Source organism: Trachemys scripta, chromosome 12 (assembly GCF_013100865.1).
Source record: "Trachemys scripta elegans isolate TJP31775 chromosome 12, CAS_Tse_1.0, whole genome shotgun sequence".
In the NCBI taxonomy this organism is placed as follows: Eukaryota; Metazoa; Chordata; order Testudines; family Emydidae; genus Trachemys; species Trachemys scripta.
The window spans coordinates 32041207-32066173 of NC_048309.1; the positions used below are offsets into that span (position 1 = coordinate 32041207).

Genomic DNA, 24967 nt, shown 5'->3' on the forward strand with positions numbered 1-24967 from the left:
TGGGGTGAATGTTGGAGTGCGGAGGTGCTGGGGGTGTGTGCAGGGAGTGGGGGGAGGGGGGGGGGGGGGGGGGGCGAGGGGCAGCTGGGGGGAGTGCAGGCTGCGAAGGGCAGCTGGGGTGAGTGCAGGCTGCCAGGGGCAGGTGGCCGCGGGCGAGGGGCAGGCAGGGCAGGGCCATGTGTACTTTCCGGGTGGGGAGCAGGCGGCGCAACCTGCTGGGCGCGTCCCGGCGGTGAGTCAGAGGGACCGGGCCGGGACCGGCCGGGCGCAGCGCAGCACAGGAGCGGGCCGGGGTCGGGGCCGGGGCTGGGGCCGGCGGCAGCAGCATGGCGCTGAGTGTCAGCGTGAAGCGGGTCACCCAGCTGCCGGGGGCCGGGGAGCGGCAGGTGCAGCTCAGCTTCCGAGGTGCGACGCGGGGGTCGGGCGGACAGAGCCCCGCGCGGGGCGCAAGCGAGCCGGGTCCGGGGGTCTGGGGGCCGGTGCGCGGGGGGGTTGGTAGATGTGGGGTCTGGGTGCCGGTCCACAGGGAGGATTGGTGGCTGGGCGGGGGGTCTGGGTGCCGGGACACTTGGGGGTTGGTAGCCGGGGGAGGGAGTCTGGGTGCCGGTGTGCAGGGCGGGGAGGTGGTAGGGGGGCTGGGTGCCGGTGTGCAGGGCGGGGAGGTGGTAGGGGGGCTGGGTGCCAGGACGCGGGGGGGTTGGTAGCCGGGGGGGGGCTGGGTGCCGGTGCGCAGGGGGAGTTGGTAGCCAGTGGGGTGTCCGGTGTGCGGGGGGAGAGGGAAGGGGAGGATGTTGGTCCGTGCCGGGGGGAGGCCCCCGGGAGCCAGTGTGCAGTGGGGTCGGTAGGCGATGTGCAGAGGTCTATGACGGGGCCTGGCCAGTTTCTATCTTCTGCCCTCTGCCCAGGATGCTGCACTGCCTGGTTCCCTCTCCTCTCCCAGAGCCTCGTGCTCCCAGGCTGTCTCCTCACTGCTCTGGGTCTCAATCCCACCTGCCGCTGAACGTCAGCAGCCCGGGGTTTGGTGAGGGGCCCTTTGTACCATGGCTGGGGCTTTGGGCAGGGATCTTGCTTCTTTTCTGTTCCGTGCCAGCGCCTTGGACTCAGCGTTAGTTTTGGCGCGGCTGGGCTCGGGGTGAGAGATTCTGCAGATTGTGCTGTTTTCTCCCAACTGGCTTCGGCGCTATACAGCCCCCGGCAGTGGTTCAGCCAGAGAGGAGAGGAGCCAGCACACCATCTCCCTGCAACAGCCCGTATCCACTTCCCTGGCAGGGCGTGTCGCTAACAGCAGCCTGCACCCTTCCCCCAGCAGGTCTCATCTCCCTGCCAGCCCCCCTTTCTTCCCTCTCCCAGCCGGTCTCATCTCCCTGCCTCAGCCCCCCGACACTTTCTTCCCCCTTCCAGAAGGCTGTATCCCTCTGCCCTACTGCAAAGAGTTAGGTCGACATAAGGCTGCTTACGTCAGTGTCCACACCTCAATGCTGCCTCTGCCGACCTAAGGCCCCCGCTACACCGACCTATGGTGAGAGGCACAGCACTATCGTTGATGTGGTTAGGGCAACACAGTGTCAGTATAGACACTGCATTACTTCCACTGGCTGTTGGCAGTCAGCCCTGAGGTGGGCAGGGGGCTCCAGCTGTGAGCCCCCTACAGGCTGGCAGCTGGAGCCAGAGCCCTGATGTGAAATAACAGCAGCTATGAAACTGACAAGAATGTCAATTTCACTGCTGGTAGGCTCCCTGCTGTGAAATGAGCCCATGCTGGCTCACAGCTCACACTGCTAGCACAGGGCTGGAGAAGGGAGGCCAGCTGTGAGCCTGCACCTGCCTGACAGCTGGGGGGGCGGCAGATGTGAGCCCCGTGCCTATAGCTGAGGCTGTCAGCCCCAGGGTTCCAGCTGTCAGTGCCCCACAATGCCCCACTTCAGTCGTGAAAGCTCCTGGCAAGGATGGAAAAGAAGGAGAGTAATGGGGACATGAAGTACCACTGTAATTACTGCAGCGGCTGTACACCGACTTAACTTACATTGACTTCATTAGCGCAGACAAGTCCTGTGCCCAGTGCTTAAATTCTCATACAGTATTTCCTGCAGCCCTGGGGCTGAAGGCATTTGGCCTATGGGGGGTGCTGGAGCTCGGGGCTTCTGCCCTGCGGATTTGAAAATATTTACTGGAGCTCCGCGTGAATTGAACCCCTGCCTGTGCCTCATGACTTGTTCTCTGCAGCCCGTCTTGTGCCAGTCCCAGCATTCGCCCTCTCTCTCTGCAGGCAATTCTGTAGGCCTGGGCACTGCAGTGTCTGAGCACAGCACCGCACAGCAACCCAGAGCCATTTGGAAACCTTTTAATCATAATGGACTCCTGTTGCACCAGGGGAGCCAATGGATCCTGTGTCTCATCTATGGGCTTTCCTGCACAGCAGCACCATTGGGGAGCTCACTTAATATGGGCTGTGGGGGCCCAGGGACCAGGTGGGAGTGATCAGGATCAGCTTAGTTCTGAAGGGAGGTGATGGCAGGGAAACACCCCTGGTAACGAATCTGCCATGGTTCCCTTTGCTGGGAGATGGAGGAGGGGAGCTGCAGCTCCAGCAGAGTCCCTGGGTCCCCACACACTAGCCAATACCCACTTGCTGCAGCCTGGGAAAGCTGAAATGAACGAGACCCAGTCCTGAGATGTGCTGAGCACCCCAACGTCCAGCATTGGGCCCTTAATGAATTAGGCATAGATTTGGCATAGCTAGATGTTCTGGCCTCCCAGCTGGCAGATTTTGTCTTTCCAGGCAGTCGGGGCCCAGAACCAGGAGGAGGAACCCCTGCATCTGACCATTGTCTTAACATTCTGTGTGTGTTGTTCCCCAGGGTTTACTCAGAAGACGAAGAAGGTTCGCTGTGGCCAGGAAGCTGTCTTTGGAGAGGTAAGGGAGCATGGGACAGCAGTGAGTGGGGCTGGGCTGCGCTGTCTCTTCACATCCTGGGTGAAGCCCTGCCCAGGCTCGCCCTGAGGGCTGTTCTTGGGTGACCAGATGAGCTAGATCCATAAGAAGCCTGACTCGGTCCTGCTGTCTTGGGGTTCGGAAATGAAGCAAATGGCTGAGAAGGGTTCAGCTCCAGTCAGTCCTTAGGCCCCTCATTGCAACCTCAGGCCCGGGGAGTCCTGGAGCAGGGTGGAGATGGGGTTGCGGGGGTGGGGGTGTCAGTTATCATTCAAAGGATTTTTGTAAAAGAAAATGACCAGACACAAAAGAATGTCGTGGGCTTGGCAAAGAGGTGCAGCTTCTCAACCTCAGCACCAGCCCAGCTGCTGTTCTAAAGCAATGGCGTTTCCAGAGAAAAGATCCCAAGTCACTTAGAAGCTATAAATAGAGAAATCAGTTCACCCCAGACTTCTGGGGTGGACCACCGCCGCTGGTTGAAGGAGCATAGCAGAACTACACAAGAGTCTCGGCCAGGAAGTGAATTCTCCCGAGGGAATTCTGTGCCAAAGAAAAATAAATTTCTGTGCACAATATCTTAAAATTCTGCAAATTTTATTTGTCAATAAATAAATGTGGAGGCTCCAGCATGGCAGTGGGGAGCACAGGCCACTGTCTGCACAGAGGTGGGAGATCACCCTGCATCTCCCCCCCTCTTTCTCCCCTGGGACAGGGACTCGGTGGTGAGGCTGCATCCGACCCAGCACAAGGGCCAGGCCTGCCCCAGAAATACCCCAAGGCCCTGTCCCTCCGTGCCAGATGCACCAGGTGTGGAGCAAGTAGGTTCTGCCTGACAGGATCCAAGCATGGAGGGGCTTAGTGTGGGGAGATCCAGGTGTGGGGTGAGAGGGTTCTGTATGGGGTGTGGGCAGCTCAGTGGGGGGTCTGTGTGTGTGGGGGATCTGGATGAACAGGGGCTCATTGAGTGGTTCCAGATGCAGGGGCAATGTGGGGGACTCTGCAGGAGGATGCAGGTGAAGGTGGTTGTGGTCAGCAGGGGTGTCTGAGTGAGGGTAGAATGGGGCTTGGCGGGGAGGTCTGGGTACTGGGGGAGTGGGGCTTGATGCGGTGGGGGTTCAAGTGCAGCTATGTTGTGGCTCAGTGGAATAAGGGTTGAGTTGCGGGGGCTTGTTGGGGTAGTCCAGGTGTAGGGGGGTGAAACTCATCGGGGTGGGGGTTTCAGTGCAGGGGTGGAGGTCCAGATGCAGGGGGGATGGGATTGGCAGGGGTCTGGATGCAGGGGGTGAGGCTTGGTATGGTGAGGGTTTGGGGGGCTTGGTGAGAGGTTCCTGGTGCAGGGGGGTGAGGCTTGGCAGAGGGGTCTGAGCAGCTCCCAATATCGTTACCCCTCCCCCTGTGGCTGAAGAGCAATGGGTGAAGGAAGTGTGTGTGTGTGGGGGGGGGAGGTGCAGAGCTTCCTGCAGCCCTGGTAAGTTTCTGGGGTAGGTCTGTCCTGAGCCCAGCTGCCCCTTGCAGGGGAAGAGGAAGTCCCATCCTCCCCAGCCGAGCCAGGACTAGCAGCTGAGCCCAGTGCAGGGTGGGAGCCACTGGCCAAGGCATCCCCAGCCTCCCTCCCACCATGGTGATTTACCTCTCCACTGGCTGCTCCAAGTGCCTGAAACACCATGTCTACGCTGCTGGGGAGGGGCGCATGACTGCTCTTGTGGCTTCTCTTTGCTTCCCTGTTAGAAAGCCTTTTTTCTGCAGGGAAGCAAAGAAATCTGTGGGGACATGCATTCTGCGTGCATGCGGGACACAGAATTTGAAGTATACAGACAGTAGGGAGGCGTGTGCCTTTGCATTAGTTCTGGAAAACAGAATAGAACTGTCGCCACTGGACTGAACTCTGGCAGCTTGTCTGTGAGCAGAGGGTTGTTGGAGGTGACCTGCCCTTCCATAAACTCCCAGTGGTTGAGCTGTAGGCTAGCTGTGCCTGGCTGATATGCCCAACCATTTGTTGCACTTTTCACAGAACTCTGTCCCCTCTCGTGGAGTCCCAGAGCCTGGGCTACAGCCTGAGCCTAGTTGTCTACACTGCAGTTTTACAGCCCGGTAGCCCAAGCCCCGTGAGCCCGTGTCAGCTGATACACGCTAGCTGAGGTGTTTCATTGTAGTGTAGACTCACCCTCAGACTCCTGGTCTGGCAGGCATGACTCAGGGAGAGGGGATTTGTTCCCTGCTTAAGATTCTGTGATGGTTATTTTGCTCACTCTGTCCATGACCAGCAATGACACCCCCTCAATACCTCCCTTCAGCCAGTGGACAGGGTGTCAGTCAGGATTGTCCACAACAGACTAACCATGGAAGGTTCGCTCTAGGAATTCAACATAAAGAAACTGAAATCAAAAGCAAAAGCTATTAAATATTAACCTTGTTACTCCAGCTCCTCCGGAAGTCTGGGAAAACGTAGCCCAGTGGTTATGTCAAAGCATAGCTTAATCTGGCCTCCCCAGCAGTCTCGGGGAGGGGGGATTCTTTCTCTGGCCTCATGTGGCGGGGAAGAATGATTCATGCCTGGGAAGTCTGAGGGAGCTAGGGCTGGATTCATAAAGAGGATTTCAGTGCCTAACTGCCTCTTTAAGTGCCTGGTCAGCTGCTGCCTCGCCCGTTAGGCACCTCGAATCGCTGAGATGGCAGCACTTCCCCCGGTGACATGTGCACAGTCTGATACTGCCCCATAGCTAACTAGCGTCCTAGCTCATGTCTGAGCCCAGGTGGGATTCCAGTGCCCGTGGGTGTGCTCAGAGCATGGCTCCTGGATTGGGCCTGGCACAAAACACAGTTGTGGGTGTAGCCAACAGCCCACCGGTTTGGCCACCCACCTGGGATGTGGGAGACGTAGATTTGAGTCCTTACTGGGCCCGATTTGGGGCATGCTGTGTCGGTCTCAGGATATCAGAGAGATAAAGGGGAGCGGGAGGTAATACAAAAATCTATTGGGCCGACTCCTGTTGGTGAGACAGACAAGGTTTTGAACTACACCGAGTTCTTCCTCGGGGTGTGGAGCAGCACTTGAGCCTGACTCTCCCGTGGCTGAGTTCGCTGATGACTCTAGCTCTGGACTAGCCTGCTACACCCAACAGTGTGGCTTTTGTGGCCCCCGTGGCTGCTCAGGCTCTCCAGCCCACCCGAGCTTGGGGTTGGGTGGTTTGAATTCAGGGGGTCAGCCTGAGCCTGTGCCAGAGCCGCAATGCGCCAGCTCCAGCCCTGCCAGCCCGGCTGCTGTGTCCCCCGGCAGACGCACCCCCAGAGACCAGTGCTACTTGCAAGATGAAGCAAGGGGGACTGTCTGAGGGGTGTTGCTGTCTCACTGGGCCGTTGGAGGGGTGTGAAGGAAGGAACGTGTCCTCCTCCCTGCAGGTTCACAGCACAGTCATTAACGCTGACATGGTGACTCTTGGAGGAAGGTGTGGAGGGAAGCACCCGCTGACTTCGATAAGCACAGGGTTTCTAGTACCCAAGGGCCAGATTTTCATAGGTAGTTAGGCCTTGTAGGTTCTGCCTACACTGCAATAAGGCGCCTGCAGCTGACCCTGTTGGCTGGCTTCAGCTCTTGGGACTTGGGCTGGTTAATTGTGAGGGATGGCTGGGGGGGAGGAGATGGGGAGCGAGGGGTGTCTGGGGGGGATGGGGAGTGAGGGCCAGGGGGAGGAGATGGGGAGCAAGGAGTGGCTGGGGGGGGGGGGGAGGGGGGGGGGGGGGGGTGGGGGGGGGGATGGGGGGGGAGGGCCGGGGGGAGGAGGGGAAACGGCAGGTGAGGTCCATGGATGTTACAGGCCGCACAGCTGCCCTTGGCAGGGGCAGCCCAAGGTGCCTGGCTCCTTAGGGTAAGGTTCTCCCTTTCTTGGGGGTTGTTTCACACCCACCTGCCCAGTGCCCGGAGAGCTGGGATCACAGAGGCGGCTCTGGCCCCCGGTGCTCCACCCTCTCCTCACCCAGGTCTCTGTGCTGCGAGGGGTGCCTGGAGGTGGGGCGCCGGCTCTGCCCACACACCTCTAGTAGGGATGGGCCCAGCGAGCCTTTTCAGTCTGTGGCTGGAGCAGGCTCGCTGAGCGCATGAGTTGGCCTGTTCGTGGTGAGAGCGACTCCCTATTTCCCTGGTTCTGCGGGAGGCTGAGGCTCCCTGGTGAGAGCGCCCCAAATCTGGCTGTCAGGTGTGGGGAGTGGTGCAATGCAGCCTCCTGCCCGGGCTGGGGAGTCCAGCTGGCCCAGAGCGTCAGAGGGTGGCAGGAAACCAGCTGCTTTAGAAGCTGTGCATTGCCCTGGGGGCGCACAGAGGGAAGCAAGGCGCACAGGGCAGCAGGCCCCAGGCTGGGGAACAGGCTCCCATACCCTGTCTGTGTGGGCTGCCCTCTCATGCCCAGCACAGCGCTGCGCTGTGGCACTTAGCGGGAAAGCCCCCAGGGGCCTGGGCCACGTTCTCAGTACAGCTGGAGTCCCTTGGCAGGGCTTTCTGGCTGCTCCTGTTTGTACTGAACATTACTTCCCTCCCACCTCTCCAGTGTTTGTTATCAAGAAACTGAAAATGCGGAAGGGAGTAATGCTAAATATAGACAGGAGTGGCCAGAAAGCCCTGCCCAGGGCTGAGTCCCAGAAGCGTCACTGCTAGGACCTGGGGCACGTTCGGGGTGACGGTGACCGACAAGGGGAGGTGGGGAAATGGGTGCACACCCTGTTTTAGGGTTTAAAGGGGAGGAAGTTTCAGCCAAAGGGGGTATTCTGCTTGTTTTTACATTGGGAATTCAGGTCTCACCCCCTGGTAGACTCCAGGGCTGACTGAGAGCTGGAAGGCTTATGAAATCCGAGACACTAAGCAAGCACAGCTAAGCGGTGGAGAGAAAGAGAGCTTTAGGCCTAGTATTTGAAACACTTTGAACTGAATTTGGTTTTGTTATTGCCTGTTTAATTCAAGTGCCTGAATAAACAGTGTGAAGGAAAGCTCTGTTCAGCACTCAGCACCCAGCCCTTTCCAATAAGGCTAAAGAAGTCCCGGTTCACTTCCCTGTGTCTTCCAACTAGACCTCCAGCAAAACCGTGGGAACAGGAGACTTGAGACCTAAACAGGGAGAATGTCCCATGCCCAGAATAGTCAGGCTTCCTCCTCTGCCCCCCTGGCCCATGCCTAGCACTGCAGGGCCCTGGGGCAGTGCTGGGGGCCAGGTGCCCAGGCTCGTCCTCCAATTGGCTCACCTCTCCTTTTCTGCTCTTGGCTGCTGGATGGAGTTGGGCTTATTTTGCAATTTCTATTTTAGCAATGTTGTTAATTTTATTTTGTAGCCCCGCCCCCCACTAGCTGTCCTTTGACAGGCCTCACGCCCAGTGGAAGGGTGAGGGGGGGAAGGCAGTGGGTGTCCCAGCTCTCACTTGGAACACACGGGGTCTCCATGTCCTAGGGCTTAGCTAGACGAGGCAAACAGCTCGAGTCCCAGGAGCATCTCAGGCTCTGCCCCAAAGAAAATCTTGTGGCGGTGAAGCCAATGGTGTGTATGTTCTCACTCATCCAGGGGTTTATTACAGAATCTCTCACTAGAGGGTGAGTGTTAGGAGGAAAATAGCCCTAGGGAATGGGGACAAATTGAGAATTAGTGGGATCCCCTGTGGCTGTGAGGTGCTGCAGAAACTCTAAAAATTCACTGTATGTTTGTGTTTGTTTTTAGCTCTTTCGCTGGCCACATTATGGGAAGCTCATTATGGAAGAGATGCTGCTAGTTAAAGTTTACAACTGCAGTAAAGTTTTCAGTAACAGGTAGGTTCTTGTAGGCATAAGGATAAACTGGATGACCTGGGTAACTAGAGGCTGGTTCACCTGACATTGAGCCCGGGCAAAATCATGCAAAACCTGATATGGGATGCAATCAGGAAAGACGGAAAGGATGAAAACATAACGCCAGTGAGTGTGTGTATGTTTTAGGGAACATAGGTCTTGTCAACAAACTTGATTTTTTTTTCTGAGATTGCCGGTTTGGTTGAGAGAGGCACCCTGGCGATGTCATATACCTCGACTTCTGTAAGGCGCTGGGCTTAGTACTGCACAACGATCTGATTAAAAACTTAACATGGTACAAAATCAATGTAGCACATATTGAATGGATTAATAATTGACTAACTGATAGATCTTAAAATGCAATTGTAAATAGGGAATTATCTCCCGGAGGGGTTTCTAAAGGGGTCTTGTTCTTGGCCCAATGCTCTTGACTATCTTTATGATCAGAAAGAAAACATAAAATCATTGCTGGTAAAATTGGCAGATGACACAAATACTGGCAGAGTGGTATGTAATAATGGAGGCAGATCAGTTATATGGACTAATCTGGATTGCTTGGTAACCTGGGCTCATTCAAACAACATGCAGTTTATAAATCAGCCAAATATAAGATCATACATCTAGGAGCAAAGAACATAGGTCATGCTTACAGGATGGGGGACTATCTGGAAGGCAGTGACTCTGAAAAGGACTTAGGGATCATGGTGGATAATTAACAGAACATGAGTCCCCATGAGATGCTGTAACTAAAAGGGCAAATGTGATCCTTGGCTAGGGTGACCAGACAGCAAATGTGAAAAATCGGGACAGGGAGTGGGGGGTAATAGGAGCCTATATAAGAAAAAGACCCAAAAATCGGGACTGTCCCTATAAAATCGGGACATCTGGTCACCCTATCCTTGGCTGTATAAGAAGGAGAATATTGAGAAGGATCAGGGAGGTGGTAATGACCTCTATTTACAACATTTTTGGCGAGACCATTACTGGATACTGCCACAGTTCTGCTGTTCAAAAATAATGTTGACACATTGGAAAGGGCTCAGAAAAGAGCTAGAAGAATAACCCGAGGCCTGGAAAATCTGCCTTACAGTGAGAAACTTAGGAAGAGAAGGTTAAGAGATGGTGTGATCATGGTCTCTAAGTATCTGCAAAGAGAGAAGATTTCTGATATCAGGGAGCTCTTTAATCTAGAAAAAAAAGGCATAACAAGATCCAGTGTCTGGAAGCTGAAGCTAGAAAAATTCAGGCTAGAAATAAGGCACAAGTGTTCACCAGCAAGGGTAATTAGCCACTGGAACAGCCGGCCAAGTATGTGATGGATTCTCTGTCACCGTCAGATTGGAGATTTTTTAAAAAAAAATCTGCTCTAGCTCAACCACAAGGCATTAGACGGCTGCAGGAACCTCTGGGGGAAGTTCTCAGGCCTGTGCTGTGCCGGAGGTCAGACTAGATCATGGTGGTCCCATCTGGCCTTAACAGCTACTGTTCCTCGTTTTGTAATGTTTGGTTCTGAGATAATCACAACATCCCTGTAATGTCTTTACCTTATCTCTTTTCACCCCATCTGCTTGTGAGCAGATGGAACACTTAGGCTATGTTTACACTACGGGGGGGGGATCAATTTCAGATACGCAAATTCAGCTACGGGAATAGCATAGCTGAATTCGATGTCTCTGATCCGACTTACCCCACTGTGAGGACGGCGGCAAATCGACCACTGCGGCTCCCCCGTCGACGGTGCTTACTCCTACCTGGGCTGGTGGAGTACGCGCGTCGATTCGGGAATCGATTATCGCGTCCCGACGAGACGCGATAAATCGATCCCCGAGAGATCGATTTCTACCCGCCGATCTGGGCGGGTAGTGAAGACAAGCCCACAGTATCTTTGTTCTTTGTTCACACATATTAGTATAAGATATAAGAGTATCAAAAGTCAAACCCAAAATTCTATCTCAGGCTATCAAACAGGCCTATATACTAACAGACCTGCAGGAAATACTTTGGCAATATTATATACATAGCCATGATGTGAGTTATCAGGGTGGAGACTGTGCCGTGAGCTACCTTCTCTGCTCTGATAACTAGCTGAGACTGAAACCATAACAGAATATTTCCTCTCTGACTGTTGTTTTGTTGTAGACTGCTTGGTACCTTAGTCATCAGCCTTCAGCACCTAGTGACATCTGGACGCCTGACCCTAAGAGAGGCCCTCGTTGACAAGAACCACAGCATCACTGGGGTAAGGCATGTGGTTACTGTAGCATTGGTTAGATGGAAAGCACCAAAGGAGAGAGCACCAGGACACCAGAAGGGTCCCAGGTGCACAGCCAACAAATGTCTGACTTGTTCAAGTTTTTCCTGCTCTCCCATACTCTGATTTCCTCATATCAGAAAATATCCAGCAACTCTGTGTAACTTGGTTAAGGCCTCATCCTGTCAGAGATCAAGAACTGTTTAGACAAGACATTATTGGGAATGAGGTAGTGAGAAGTCCTGCAGAATGCTGGGCTTGATATGGCCTTGTGGAGTCTTTTCCAAGCCTATTGACTAGGACATTTTTCTGTGTGAATATGCACCAAATAACAGTTGTAATGAGACGTTGCTAGAGGCTACTCTACCGTGCTGTCCTATGATCTGAACTGAGGTCATCCCAGACATTTCCTGTTGCTCTTGCTGACATATGGCTTTTTTGAGGCTCATTAGTTTTCACATTGACAATCTATCATATTAGTTGATACTAAATAGGCCCGAGTGTGTGTAAATCCTTGAATTTGCTTAAAGCTGAACCATAGCCCAGGGTTATGAGCTCTTACTTGACAGCCTGGCCAAGCAGGTCAGAGGACTGGGATCTGAGTTAAGGAGAGAGAGGCAGAGCTGTGTGGAGATGACGATGTCACTGAATCCAAGGCCAGAGGCTAGCCCCTCATCTGATGTAAGTCAACACCAGTTTATGCCAGCTGAGGACTGGCTGTTCGTTTTTAAAAATAGAAACGGGTACAAAATTGTAATAGAAAATTATTTTGATTGAAAGAATTAGAAAAGTGGGAATTCTGTCCATTTTCATTCTGGGTCTGACTGAGATAGACCATGTGTTCTGGGAGCCAGGGGGCCTAAAAGGTACTAGACGGAAGGTGAATTAGAAACAGGAGCAATTACAAAGCAAACACAGAGAGGGTTTATGAATGTGTCAGTTTCGAGCTGGGAGCACTGCCAAGGTGTTAGCGAAGGTATTCGTTAGCGACTGGCAGGCTGGAATGTGGGCAGCCCAATCAGAGAAGTGGCTGGGGAGAAGCTGGGAGGTATCATGGAGTGTGGGAGCAAATATAAAATGATGAGGCAGCAGCAGAGGCAGACACTGGGAAGTTCTTTGAAGCACATCTCTCTGCCTGTCTGCCTGCCAGATGTGGGAGCATTCAGAATGGTTTCCTGGGGACTAAGTAGCCTGCTAAGGCTTATGGGGATCGGTGTTGGCTTCTACGGCTCCAGGGTGGGCCGAGCTCCCAGCAAGCCTCAGGCTCAGGGGTGTGGTGGTGGCCCCCACTGAGCCTCCATACTACATGGAATCTCAGCTTCCCAGCAGCCTTTGGGCATCCTGGCAGGAGTGCTGCCAGCTTTTCTGCCGCCCTAGGCGGCGGAAGGTCCCGCCGCCAAAATACCGCCGCGGTCGCCGCCCCCCAAATTGTAGTGCCCTAGGCGACTGCCTAGGTCGCCTAATGGGTTGCGCCGGCCCTGCATCCTGGACTAAGCTCACCACAGTGGAAAATGTTAACACAATTTGTAATTTTGCATTCGTTAGCTACGTTTTGGGGCTGTCCCTGGATCTGAGGAAGGGGACCCAGAGAAGGACCCCAGTGGTTGGATTTCTCTTCTCCTTCCTGCTTTTTTTGTTACAAATGATAAAAATGAAGTTACACTGCTGGAACTGCATTTAACATGGTGTTCTGGAGCCATTATCCATGAACCCCTTGTCCAATTCACTTCTAGCTTAGCAGGGAGATTCTACCTCAGTCCCAGGGCTAACATAACAATTTGGAGGCCGATATAACTTTTTGGGTCAATTGTGGTTGCGTTGTGGAGTAAAATAGCACTTAGATTGGAAACCCAATTGTGGAACACCAGCTGCCACTCCACAACACACAGTGCTGCAGAGGAGCAGGATTTCCCCCACTGAAGTTGAAAGCTACGTTAAGCTCACATGTCTTGAGATTAGCTCATTCATTTTTCATTCAATCCTGACTGGCAGGTCCCCTCAGCCGGTGCTAAACAGTTACTCTGGACTTGGGAAAGGCCTATTGCATAAAGGTGGGAAATCTCTCCTAGCACTTGCTGTATGGCAAACTAGATTGTCATGACTCAGGGGTAAATACCTGCTGAGATGGTCTGCGAGATGATTCTGAGCCCCGGGCAAGTGAACAGCTATCGGAGTGATGTTCTCTCGAAACAGAACAGCCACAGCCTGCTCGCCTCTAGGCGGAGCAACCTGGAGTGTGCTCCCCCTGTTTGATCACATAGTACATCGCAATCGTATTGTCAGTGAATATGTGAACCACTGAGTCTCTGATATGGTCCTGAAAAGCGCAGCATGCTCTGGAGATGGCCCGAAGCTCTAGCTCGTTGATATGGAATGAGGCCGTCCTGAGCCATATTTGAAGGGGGCGAAAGCGCAAGCTTGCAAACTGGACCACCTGCAGGCAAGTGGACACGTAGCCCAAGGGCCTCCGACATGTCCAAACTGTCATGGCAGACTGAGACTACAGACTGAGGCAAAGCTGGTGAATGGCATGCGGCCCATTAGAGTAAGCTGATTGTGGGCTGCGAGACATTTTGCGGGCATTGACTGTCCGCAGGCACAGCCCCACACAGCTCCCAGTGGCCGCAGTTCGCTGTTCCCAGCCAATGGGAGCTGTGGGGGACCATACCTGTGGACGGTCAATGTCCACAAAATGTCTCACAGCCTGCAATCAGTTTACCTTGATGGGCCGCCCGGGGCCACAAGTTTCCCACCACTGCGGTACTGGGAGAGGCAACGACTGGAACAATGCTCTGGACCAAGGAGTCAAAATGGACGCTTGGGGGGTGCCAGGGGCGTGTGTGTGGACTGTCCGAACCCTGAAGCTTACTGCTTTCTCCTTTGGGCTCTATCCTTCTTTCTTGGGTCGTCCCGTTGCCTCAGATGAGGATAGGGCTGAGCAAACGTGCACTGCGAACGATACTGCTGTTGCTGTTGAATGCCACCAGCGTGCACACCCCAAGGATCAAAGGGTAGCCCTGGAGTCCCTGAAGAAGTGCAGCATCTCGTCTGAAAATAGCATTTGGCTATTGAAGGACTAATCCTCAATGGCTTGTTGGACATCGGGGGCAATGTGCGAATTGTTTAGACAGGAAGCTGTCCTCACAGTGGCCAAGGTGCCCGTGATATGTAGCGTGGACTGCAAGGACGTCTTAGGGCCTGGTCTACACTGGTGGCAGTGGAGTACAGGAGTCGACGGGAGAGTGCTCGGGGGTCGATTTATCGTGTCTAGACTAGACATGATAAATCAACCCCTGCTGGATCGATTGCGGTCAGCCAATCGGGTGGGTAGTATAGACATACCCTAGCCACCAAGCAGCCCTCAGTGACAAATGCCTGAAATTCCTCTTGGGAGGCCTTGGCCAGCTAGACTGCGAACTTTGACACAGCTCGGCAAGTGATGAAATAGTGCTGGGACAGTGAGACTTGCTGGTTAGCAATTTGCATCTGTAAGGAAGAGGAGGTGTAAATCTTCTGCCTCTGAGGTCCAATCATTTAAAGTCCCTGTCCTTGGAGGTGGACTTGACCCTGCCCTGCTGGGTTATGTTATTCATCGCAGTTACGACTAGGGAATTTGGGGCCAGAGGGAAATAAAACCTCTCAAATCCCTGCGTGGGAACGAAATAGTGCTTCTGCACGTGCTTAGCTGCAGACAGTTCTGAAGCCAGTGCGCTCCAGAGGGCCTTAGTTGTTTCGAGGAGAGTATCACTGATAGGAAGGGCGACTCTCCCTGGGGCGGATGGCTGAAGGATATCCACTCATTTCTGGTTGGTATCTTGCAAGAACTCTGCTTGGATTCCAAGAGAAGCAGCTACACTGCACAAAAGATCTTGGTAAGTCTTAAAATTCTCCAGTGCCGAAAGGAAGGAAGAGCCAGCATTGTCTGGAGATGAAGACGAGGCCCTTAACTGGGCCAGAGCCGGATCCTGTTCCAGGGCTAATGGACCTGGACGGGATGACTCTGGAGGCTCCGCAGGGAGGACTGCTGGTGGCTGGCCTGCAGGACTGAGGAGTGTCCCAGGGAATCCATGGAGGCCACTGACATGGATAAGGTATTTGTGGCCAGTAGGTGCTGGGCCAGTGGCCTCCATCTTGACCACAAGACATGCACCAATTCTAGTACCTGTAACGGTCCGTCAACGGCCCATGATGCTGGACAGGTGATGGAGAGCAGGAAGATGACGACCCCAACTCAGACGCAGAGGAGGCTCGGGATCCGAGAGATAAAGGTGGAGCGAGACCACAGGGAGCGAGTCACCGCTCTGATTCCTCCATTGCCAGAAGGAGTCAGGAAGCAGCACTGCTGATGGAAGCAGTACCATTGGTACTGAGCATGCTGGTGCCGGAAGCGGTGTCGGTGCCAAAGTGAGTAGCAGCACTGGAGTGCCTGATGGTACTGACGCTGAGGCCAGTGAAAGTCGCCACGGAAGCTTTTGCAGTGTCAACTGCAGCAGTGATGCAGAGGTTCCCGGTACCGAGGTCCCCCATACTGATCCTGGTATTGGCCCTGCCTCCACAGCCTGTTAAAGGGGAAGATTGGGGTGTGGTGCCAACAAGTGCTCAGCAGCTCAGTCAGTCGATGGGGCTATAGATCTGTGGATCTCAACCAGGGGTACGCATACCTCTGGGGTACACAGAGGTCTTCCAGGGGATACATCAACTCATCTAGATATTTTCCTACTTTTATAATAAGCTACATAAAAAGCACTAGCAAAGTCAGTACAAACTAAGATTTCATACAGACAAAATGAAAAAGTAAGCAATTTTTCAGTGATAGTGTGCTGTGACACTTCTGTATTTCTATTTCTGATTTTGTAAGCAAGTAATTTTGAAGTGAGGTGAAACCAAAGGAGAGGTCAGGACTGAAAGGCAGAGCAGGTCTGTAGCTGCCTGATACCTGCTGATGTGGAAACAGTACTGGCATCTCCCTCCTTGGTACTGGTCTCAATGGACATCCAGAGGCTGGAACTGGAGTATACAGAGTTTCTAAGCTCCCTACTTGGTACCACTGCAGGGAAGGGTTAGAGCAGTGGTTCCCAAACTTTAACAATCTATGAACACCTTTCACTAAAATGTTGTGTCTCACGAACCCCCTCTTAAAAATGAATATTTTCAGGAATTTTCTCCTTTACCCGAGTATAAATTATAAAAGCAGTGATCTTGGAAATATACATTTTTTTATGCCATGCTTATTACACACTATTTATTATTAATTATTATTTATTATTACAGTATTTTTACTACGTTATGAAAATGGCAACACTCTTCCAAGATCTCACTTTCGTAGCTTGTATCACTTTGAATAAGCCTGTTATAAGACAAGGTTCCTATGTTTCTTCAGGGAGTATCAGATGTGAAACAGCATGAAGGTATTTAAGAAGCCAACTCAGAGTTCCTCCTACACAAGCATTCAGGTCTTGAGCAGTCCAGGCAAACAACGCACATTACAACAAAGCTTAAACTTGTTCTTCATAATAATGTTAAAAACAATACTAGCTGCCTATTTAATTTTAAAAACAGCAAAAAATATCCACCTCCCTTTCTATTTCTTATAAGGAGTCTTGAAGTTTAAATCTCCCCAGTGTGATAGAGATGCTTGCTTTGATCTGCTTAGCTCTTGGAAATCCAGGGGCTCCGGGCTGCTGGCTCCATGCTGCCCCATGAGACAGCTCTGTCCGTCATTAGAGAATTTTTTCCAGAGAACCCCCTGTAACATTTCGCGAACCCCAGTTTGGGAACCACTGGGTTAGAGGCACCTGCGCCAATCTGTGTGTCAGCACCAACTCTATGCCGGTCCACACTTTTCCTGGGGGAGGTAGAAGAGTCATCCTGAGATCTGGAGTGCTCTAGATTGGTCTTATGTGACCTTTTCCTTAGCATTGTCAGTGGGGAATGGGTCCTCCATTTCTTTGGAGAGGGGCCTGCTCCGGAAATGTCAGTGCTCTCAGAACCTGAGGGCAATCTCTGACCCAATAGGGTCTTGGTGACAAAGCAGGCTGCATGGCTATTCGAGGAGAGTTTGAGAGCATGGTGTGCTGGGATGTTTTTGTCACTCCTGGTGACCTGGCCGAAGAGCATACAAAGTTACTTTTGAATGTAGTGAGCGATCTGAGGAGGGCCAGAGCTCTGCAAGATTATGGCATTTCATACACAGCCAAACCACTTTATGCTCAGAATTTGGTGTGGATGACACATATGGAATGTATCTAGGAGCTCCAAGTCTGCTTCTAGGAGGGTTCAGGTTTTTGACCCATGTAGCAGTACAGGCAGAACCCAGCTTTGATAGATCCTGAACTGTCTCTCAGTGCAGAGACATTTTTTGCGTCCACAGGTGACACGGACTTCATGCAGAAGCGGTAAGACCTATTTGTTGGAGGATATCCAGTTTGCTGTGAACACTTTAATTCTGTTTGCAGCCTATGTAGGTGAACTTGTCAATACTCTCCACAGTGCAAGACAGCATCGTCGGCATAGTCTTAGGCCTGGTGTACACTGGGGGGTGGGGGGGAGGGAGGATCGATCTAAGTTGTGCAACTTCAGCTACGTGAATAATGTAGCTGAAGTTGACGTACTTAGATCAACTTACTGTGGTGTCTTCACCGCGGTGAGTCGAGTGCTGCTGCTTCCCCATTGACTCCGCCTGCGCCTCTCGCAGTGGTGGAGTACAGGAGTCGACGGGAGAGCGCTCGGTGATTGATTTATTGCGTCTAGACTAGATACAATAAATCGATCCCCACTGGATCGATCGCTGCCCACTGATCTGGCAGGTAGTGTAGACAAACCCTTAGTTGGTGAACATTTCTTGACTAACCTTGATTCCGACATGTGGAGCGGCACGTCCTAATATCCAGTCGATAGCTCGACCTAATAGTGCTGGGGCGACAATACATTCCTGCCACATGTGAGGTTGTGTTGAGAGCAGCGCACTCTTGCACCGGGACTGGTGTGAAAATTGAGTGCCAGATTTAGCAGAACATCTGGGATGCTAACTCTTTTTAGTGCAAGCCAAAGCTCTCACCTGTCGACCAAATCAAAAGCAGACTTGATGTTGATATATGGCACATGAAGTGGGCAGTTAAATTCTTGGTGCAGTCAGAAGCTGGAAGCTAAGAACAGCAGCCATTATCAACTGCCCAGCAGTGAAACTTGATTGCTGTGGATGATGATGTCTGTCAGGGAGTGGCTGCATCCTACCAAGCAGGACGTGAGTGAAGACCTTTATGGGCACTGTAGCAATGAGATTGGCCGGTAGTTGCCACATTCGGTGCAAGATCCTGTACCCTTGTACAGGGATGCTATGATGCCATCTTTCCATTTTGCTGGCACTCTGTCTGGTGCCCGCACTTTTAAGAACAGTTGATGCAGGCCAGTGCTCACTGGTTCCGAGGCACTTTTGAGCAGCTCAGGTGGAATACTATCAGGTCCAGCAACATGTCGATTCCATAACTTTTGGATGGCCTTTTGTACTTCCTCGAGCGACAGAGGATCAATATCATCCTGGGTGTGCTGCTGTATGGTTTGCCTGGTCCTCTAGCTCTGGATAGTCATTGGCAGGTGTGTGCTTTCATCATGTGTTTTCCATCTGTCCAGGTCCTCGTTGGATGATGAGTAGGGAGAGCTGTCTGGTTTTGCGAAGAGGATGTTAGAAGATGTTTATGGCTGCCAGCCAGGTGCGCGATAGCTCTGTAGGCAGGACAGGTCGTTATACTTCAGGCCGTCCTCTGCTTTGTCGGCCAGGGAAATGATGCAGATCTCACTGTCGTGTTGTGCTAAGGCCTGGAAAATGCCTTTCAACTGTTCACGTTTTCAGACAGCTCCCTGCTTGTGTACTTCTGCCTTTTTAGCTCATCTATCAAAGGCCTCTTCAGAAAGCCAATGTGTCTTGTGTGACTTTCTGAAGCTGATTGTTCCAGCCGCAGCCTGTGATATAGTGTTATGTATACCGCTCGATGCGATCTCCAAGTGATCTGAGAGGGTATGTGCTCTTTAACAGCCGGTGTGTATTTCACAGCTTTAAGAGGATCCTCGGTGAGACACTGGACATTGCTAGTTTGCAAGGGTTTCACATCCCAGCAACTCTCCACCTTTCTCCCTGGTGTCAGGCGCTGGTGCCAAGCAGTCAGGCCTGGTGGTTGGAACAGAGGTTGAAGCCGGGTGGTCAGAGTCCGTGGACAAGCCAAATCAGTACCATAGCCAGAGTCCAGATGCAGGCCAAGGTCAGAGCTGGGGGTCAGGAGGTGGATGCATTGTGGAGCGGGTCAGTAACAGGCCTGGAGCAAGGTCAGGGTAGGACACGGGCAAGGCTGGAACAGGGATCAGGCCAGGGACAGGAACTGGATCTGGAGCAGGCTGGGAGTCTAGAGTGTCTGCTTCACAGTGAGGCTGCAGGAGGCTCCTGGCTGCACAGACTAACTTGCAGCTCTGGCGTTGGGGAAATAGCTGAGTCTGGGGGTCAGCTGACCCAGGCTCTGCTCAGGGATAGGCTGCTGCCGCAGACAGAATCTTAACCTTAGTCAATAATACTGGTGGATTTCAACAATCCCCATATTGACTAGGTATATGTCACTTCAGGATGGGATGCAGACATAAAGTTTTTGATGCCATAAATGACTACTTGGAGCAGCTAGTCCTGGAACTCACAAGAGGAGAGGCAATTCTTGATTTAGTCCTAAATGCAGCACAAGATTTGGTCCAAGAGGGGAATATACCTGGGCCGCTTGGTAATAGTGACCATAATGTAGTTAAATTTAACACCCTTATGGGGGGTGGGGGGAACACCAAAGAAACCCACCACGGTAGCATTTAATTTCAGAAAGGGGAACTACACAAAAATGAGCAAGTTAATCAAATGGAAATTAAAAGGTGCAGTCCCAAAGATGAAATGACTGCAAGCTGCATGGAAACTTTTAAAAAACACCATAACAGAGGTTCAAATTAAATGTATAGTTCAAAATTAAAAAACGTGGTAAAAGAACTAAAAAAGTGTCACCATGGCTAGCCAACAAATTAAAAGAAGCGGTTAGAATCAAAAAGACATCCTGTAAAAATTGGAAGTTAAATCATGCTGAGGAAAATAGAAAGGAACATAAATTCTGGTAAGTCAAGTGAAAAAGTATAATTAGGAAGCCAAAAAAGAATTTGAAGAGCAACTAGCCAAAGACTCAAAATGTAACAGCAAATTTTTTTTGAAGTACATCAAAAGCAGGAAGCCTGCCAAACAATCAGTGAGGCCACTGGATGATTAAGGTGCTAAAGGAACACTCAAGGAAGACAAGGCTATTGTGGAGAAACTAAATGAATTCTTTACATCAGTCTTCACTGCAGAGGATGTGAGGGAGATCCCCACACTTGAGTCATTCTTTTTAGGTGACAAATCTGAGGAACTGTCCCAGATTGAGGTGTCATTAGAGGAGGTTTTGGAACAAAATTATATTCACCCAAGAATTCTGTAGGAACTCAAATATGAAATTGCATAACGGTGGTATGTAACCTGTCATTTAAATCAGCCTCTGTACCAGATGACTGGAATATAGCTAACATGACACCAACTTTTAAAAAAGGCTCCAGAGGTGATCCGGTAATTATAGGCCAGTAAGCCTAACTTCAGTACCAGGCAAATTGGTTGAAACTATAGTAAAGAACAGAATGATCAAACACACAGATAAACACGATTTATGGGGAAGAGTCAACATGGCTTTTGCAAAGGGAAATCATGCCTCATCAATCTATTAGAATTCTTTGAGGGGGTCAACAAACATGTCGACAAGGGTATAGCATACGTAGGCTTTCAGAAAGCCTTTGACAAGATCCCTCACTAAAGGCTCTTAAGCAAAATAAGCTGTAATGGGATGAGAGGGTCAGTCGTCTCATGGCTCATTATCTGGTTAAAAGTTAGGAAACAAAGGGTAGGAATAAATGGTCAGTTTTCAGAATGGAGAGAGGTAAATAGTGGTGTCCCCCAGGGATCTATATTGGGATCAATGCTATTCAGCATATTCATAAATGATCTGGAAAAAGGGGTAAATGCTGTTTTGCCAAAATTTGCAGATGATACAAAATTACTCAAGAGAGTTAAGTCCAAAGCAGACTGTGAAGAGCTACAAAAGGAGCTCACAAAACTGGGATCTGGGCAACAAAATGACAAATGAAATTCAACGTTGATAAATGCAAAGTAATGCACATTGGAAAACCTAATTCCAACTATACATATAAAACGATGGGGTCTAAATTAGCTGTCATCACTAAAGAAAGAGATCTTGGAGACATTGCGGATAGTTCTCTGAAAACATCCACTTAATGTGCAGCAATGGTCAAAAAAGCTAACAGAGTGTTGGGAACTGTTAGGAAAGGGATAGATAATAAGACAGAAAATATTATCAGGCCACTATATAAATATATGGTACGCTCACATCTTGAATACTGCCTGAAGTTCTGGTTGCCCCACCTCAAAAAAGAAATGTTACAATTTGGAAAAGAAAAAAACCAGTGAGGGGGAACAAAAATGATTAGGGGTATGGAACAGCTTCCGTATGAAGAGAGCGTAAAAAGACTGAGTTTTCAGCTTGGAAAAGAGACAATTAGGGGATATGACAGAGGTCTATAAAATCATGAACAATGTGGAGAAAGTAAATAAGGAAATGTTATTTACTCCTTTACATAACACAAGACCCAAAGGTCACCCAATGACATTAATAGGCAGCAGGTTTAAAACAAACAAAAGGAAATATTTCTTCACACAACACACTGTCAACCTGTGGAACTCTTTACCAGGGGACGTTGTGAAGGTCAAAGGCCAAGACTATAACAGGGTTAAAAAAAGAACTAGATAAGTTCCTGGAGGATAGAAAGAGATTTGATGTCTATTATAACAGGAAATTAAAATATTTTTTTTACATGATTTAAGCAAGATGTGGGGGTTTTTTGTGGTAAAAATTATGTCTGAATTCGGTTTATATATATATTAATTCAGAGGTTCTCAACCTTTTTCTTTCTGAGGCCCCCCTAACATGCTATAAAAACTCCACGGCCCACCTGTGCCACCACAACTGGTTTTCTGCATATAAAAGCCAAGGCTGGTGTTAGGGGATAGCAAGCAGGGCAACTGCCTGGGGCCCCATGCCACAGGAGCCCCCATGAAGCCACATTGCTCAGGCTTCGGCTTCAGCCCCGGGTGATAAGGTTAAGTCCTGGGCTTCAGCCCCATGCAGCGGGACTTCGGCTTTCTGCCGAGGGCCCCAGTGAGTCTAAAGCTGGCACTACTTGGCGGACCCCCTGAAACCTGCTCACAGCCCCCGTGGGCCCCGGATCCCTGGTTGAGAACTACTGTATTAACTGACCCCCCCCTTTTTTTTTTTTAGTACCATGGGGGAATCTGTCTCTCTTGAAGGATTTGAGGGGACTAAGGTTTTGCAGGTGGTAGTGGGATAAAAATGCACAAAGCAATGAGGGAGCAGGTGGGAATGGGTATTGTGGGGCGGGACGGGATGGGAGCAGGATTTTAAAAAATAGTCCCGTGCAGGGCTCTAGCCTCTACCACCTGAGCATACTTTCCTTTTCTCTCTCACTTGTGGACAGAAGATCTCTCTTAGCTGTCAGCTGTAGAGAGCCCCAGCTGAATGAAGCCCATAGGAGCTGCAGTATCTCTGACTGGATGTCCCCAAACTGAGTAATTGCTGGTTGTTTCTGAAAATTGTAGCCATATGCCCACTCCTGCTCCCACTGCCCCCTCTTTTGACCTCCGGGAGCTGCAGGTGAAGTTTCCGTTACAGCATTGCTGGTGAAATCCACCTTCCCTAGGTGGCGGTTGAGAACAGGTTAGCTAACTTGGTTATTAGCACATTTTCAACCCTATTTTGCATCAAGTGAAGGCAAAGACAAGTAATGGCTAAAGCCAGATTAGCCCTCTCTCATTTCCCAGTTTGCACAACCCCTCAAAGCCACTGCACCAAGCCCAGGGGGGAAAGCTGCTAGTGGTGCATTTTAAACGTGGAAAACTGAGCTTAGCTTCGCTTCCATTTGTCCCTGGGTTTGGGAAACTGCGGGGAGCTGTGGCTGGAAGGGGGATTGGGCAAATATAGTATCGTCTATTGAAGCGTCAGACAGGGAATCTGCACAGCTAGGCTGCCTGTTCCCTGGCCAGCCAGGAAGGAAAGCCCTTGACATCTTTCTTCACTTTTCCTTTCTTATTTGTAATGTCCTTTCTCCTTCCCTTTGGTGTCTCAGTGGGCAGTCTCTGGCTGCTGTGCCCTTCATGCATGTTGGCTTTCCCTTCCTAGATCTATATCGAGCTAGATTTGCGCTACCAGCCTCCAGATGGCTCAGCGGGTACATGGCTTGAAGAGGATTTTGTCTACCAGATGAAAGACAGGTACTGACAATAATGGAAGAGTTAAAAATCAGGCCACTTCTGCACTTTCACCCTTGTTCCCTTAGGGCCTGTCTGCAGTGGCTTTTTACAGTGTTAGTGGGATGGTTTGAGACAGATTGCCTGGTCAGTTGGAACTGTTTTAGTTGGGAGTAAGATCAGTGCAGGAGTCCAGACTACTCGCCGGGACGTGGGATTGCAAACCATTTGGCAGGCATGGGGTAGGTGTCAGCATCCAACAGAGCTGCAGCCTTGTCTTTACCAACACTGGGCGGATAGCCTGCACCTCCCTCCAGTGATGGCTGGTCTGTGCTGCCCTGCAGAAGACCATGCGATTAGGAAAGGCACTAGTCAAAATGAGAAGAGATGAAGCTGTGCGTAGGATTACAGCGGAGACAGGGGTAAGTAAGTACTGGTCCTGGCAATCCCCAGAGGCTGTGCGAGATGGCGCACAGACTGGCAATGTGGTGTGGGTGCAGTGGAGTCAGAAGGGGGAGTTATCATGGCTGTCCTTGCTCTGAAATTCTGACCTGAGGAGCTCAGAGGTTACAGTGGCGGGCGTGGGGTAAGGAGATGGCCAGATCGTGATGCTGTGCAGAGTCTGTGCAGTGTCTGCAATGAAAACAAAGGCCTTACAACAGTTAAAGCGAGAGCAGACTCGGAAGCATGTGTTTGGTGAACAGCAATAATGGGCTCGCTGTTTTGACTAGTGTTTCTGTGTCTTGCAGCTCCGAGTTAATTATCCGCAATGCTGGATTCGAGGAGCTGCCGTAAGTAGCCTGTGCCCTCTCGGAGCAACGCGCAGGTGCTTGGGGATTGGAGAAGCAGTGCTTCCTTGGTCTACTCCCGGCTCTTGCCCAGGCAGTCTCACACGAGGCTGACAAGTGTGTATGTGTTTCCAGGCCAGCTGACGTGAAGCGAGCTCATGAGTTGGATAAGAAGGCCACGGCACTGGGCAGGAAGCTGGTGAAGGGCCTAGAGACTGACGAGGAGGAGGAGGAGTATGATGATGAGTCTGATATGGAGTTCTTGGGCATCGTCTTCAGCCCTGTCAAGAGGTACCTGGCACATGCTCCTCTTCTCTCCCCCAGTGCTCTGCAGGGCCTTTTGCTTGGTGAAGGTGTGGATCTCTCCGCACAGCTGGGCCCAGGGGCCCATCCCTGCTGTGCTGGGGTACTGTGAGGAGCTGAGTCTTACCCACAGGGCCCTGGGGGTTCAGTCCAGCCTTGTTTACCCTTCCTGCAACCTGTGGCTTTGTGTGCAGCCAGGCTGTGGTGTTTCTGCTCTCCAGTAGCAGGATGTGATGGTGGCTCTTGGGGAAATGTGGCCTCTTCATGGAGCCTTCACCCTCGCTGACCCACCTATGGAGGGAGTTTGCTTGGAATTGCTGGGCTGTCTGGGAGGAGTGTTTGGAGTTTCCTTTCCCCTTGCTCACGTCTTGGCTGATTGGCCCTTGGTCTCCAGCCATTACAGCTTCCCCGTAGGTATAACTGTGTTATTAGTGCCAGTGGGTAATGAAGCTACCTTCTGCACATGTGCAGGCTGCAGACCTAGTAAGTTAAAGGAGGGTTTTGCTCA

The 24967-nt window shown here is 51.3% G+C and overlaps 1 protein-coding gene across 1 annotated transcript in view; it reads left to right on the forward strand.

Annotated features, from left to right (window-relative positions):
* The first annotated feature begins 2882 nt into the window (after positions 1-2882).
* Positions 2883-24967, forward strand: part of LOC117886029 (fer-1-like protein 4) — a 113606-nt gene continuing 91521 nt past the window's right edge. The window contains exons 1-6 of the mRNA XM_034787662.1: positions 2883-2914; positions 8629-8717; positions 10875-10974; positions 23301-23392; positions 24118-24159; positions 24292-24447. Of these exons, the coding sequence (XP_034643553.1) occupies positions 8662-8717; positions 10875-10974; positions 23301-23392; positions 24118-24159; positions 24292-24447 (446 nt within the window). The 5' untranslated portion in view covers positions 2883-2914; positions 8629-8661. The remainder of the gene's footprint in view (positions 2915-8628; positions 8718-10874; positions 10975-23300; positions 23393-24117; positions 24160-24291; positions 24448-24967) is intronic.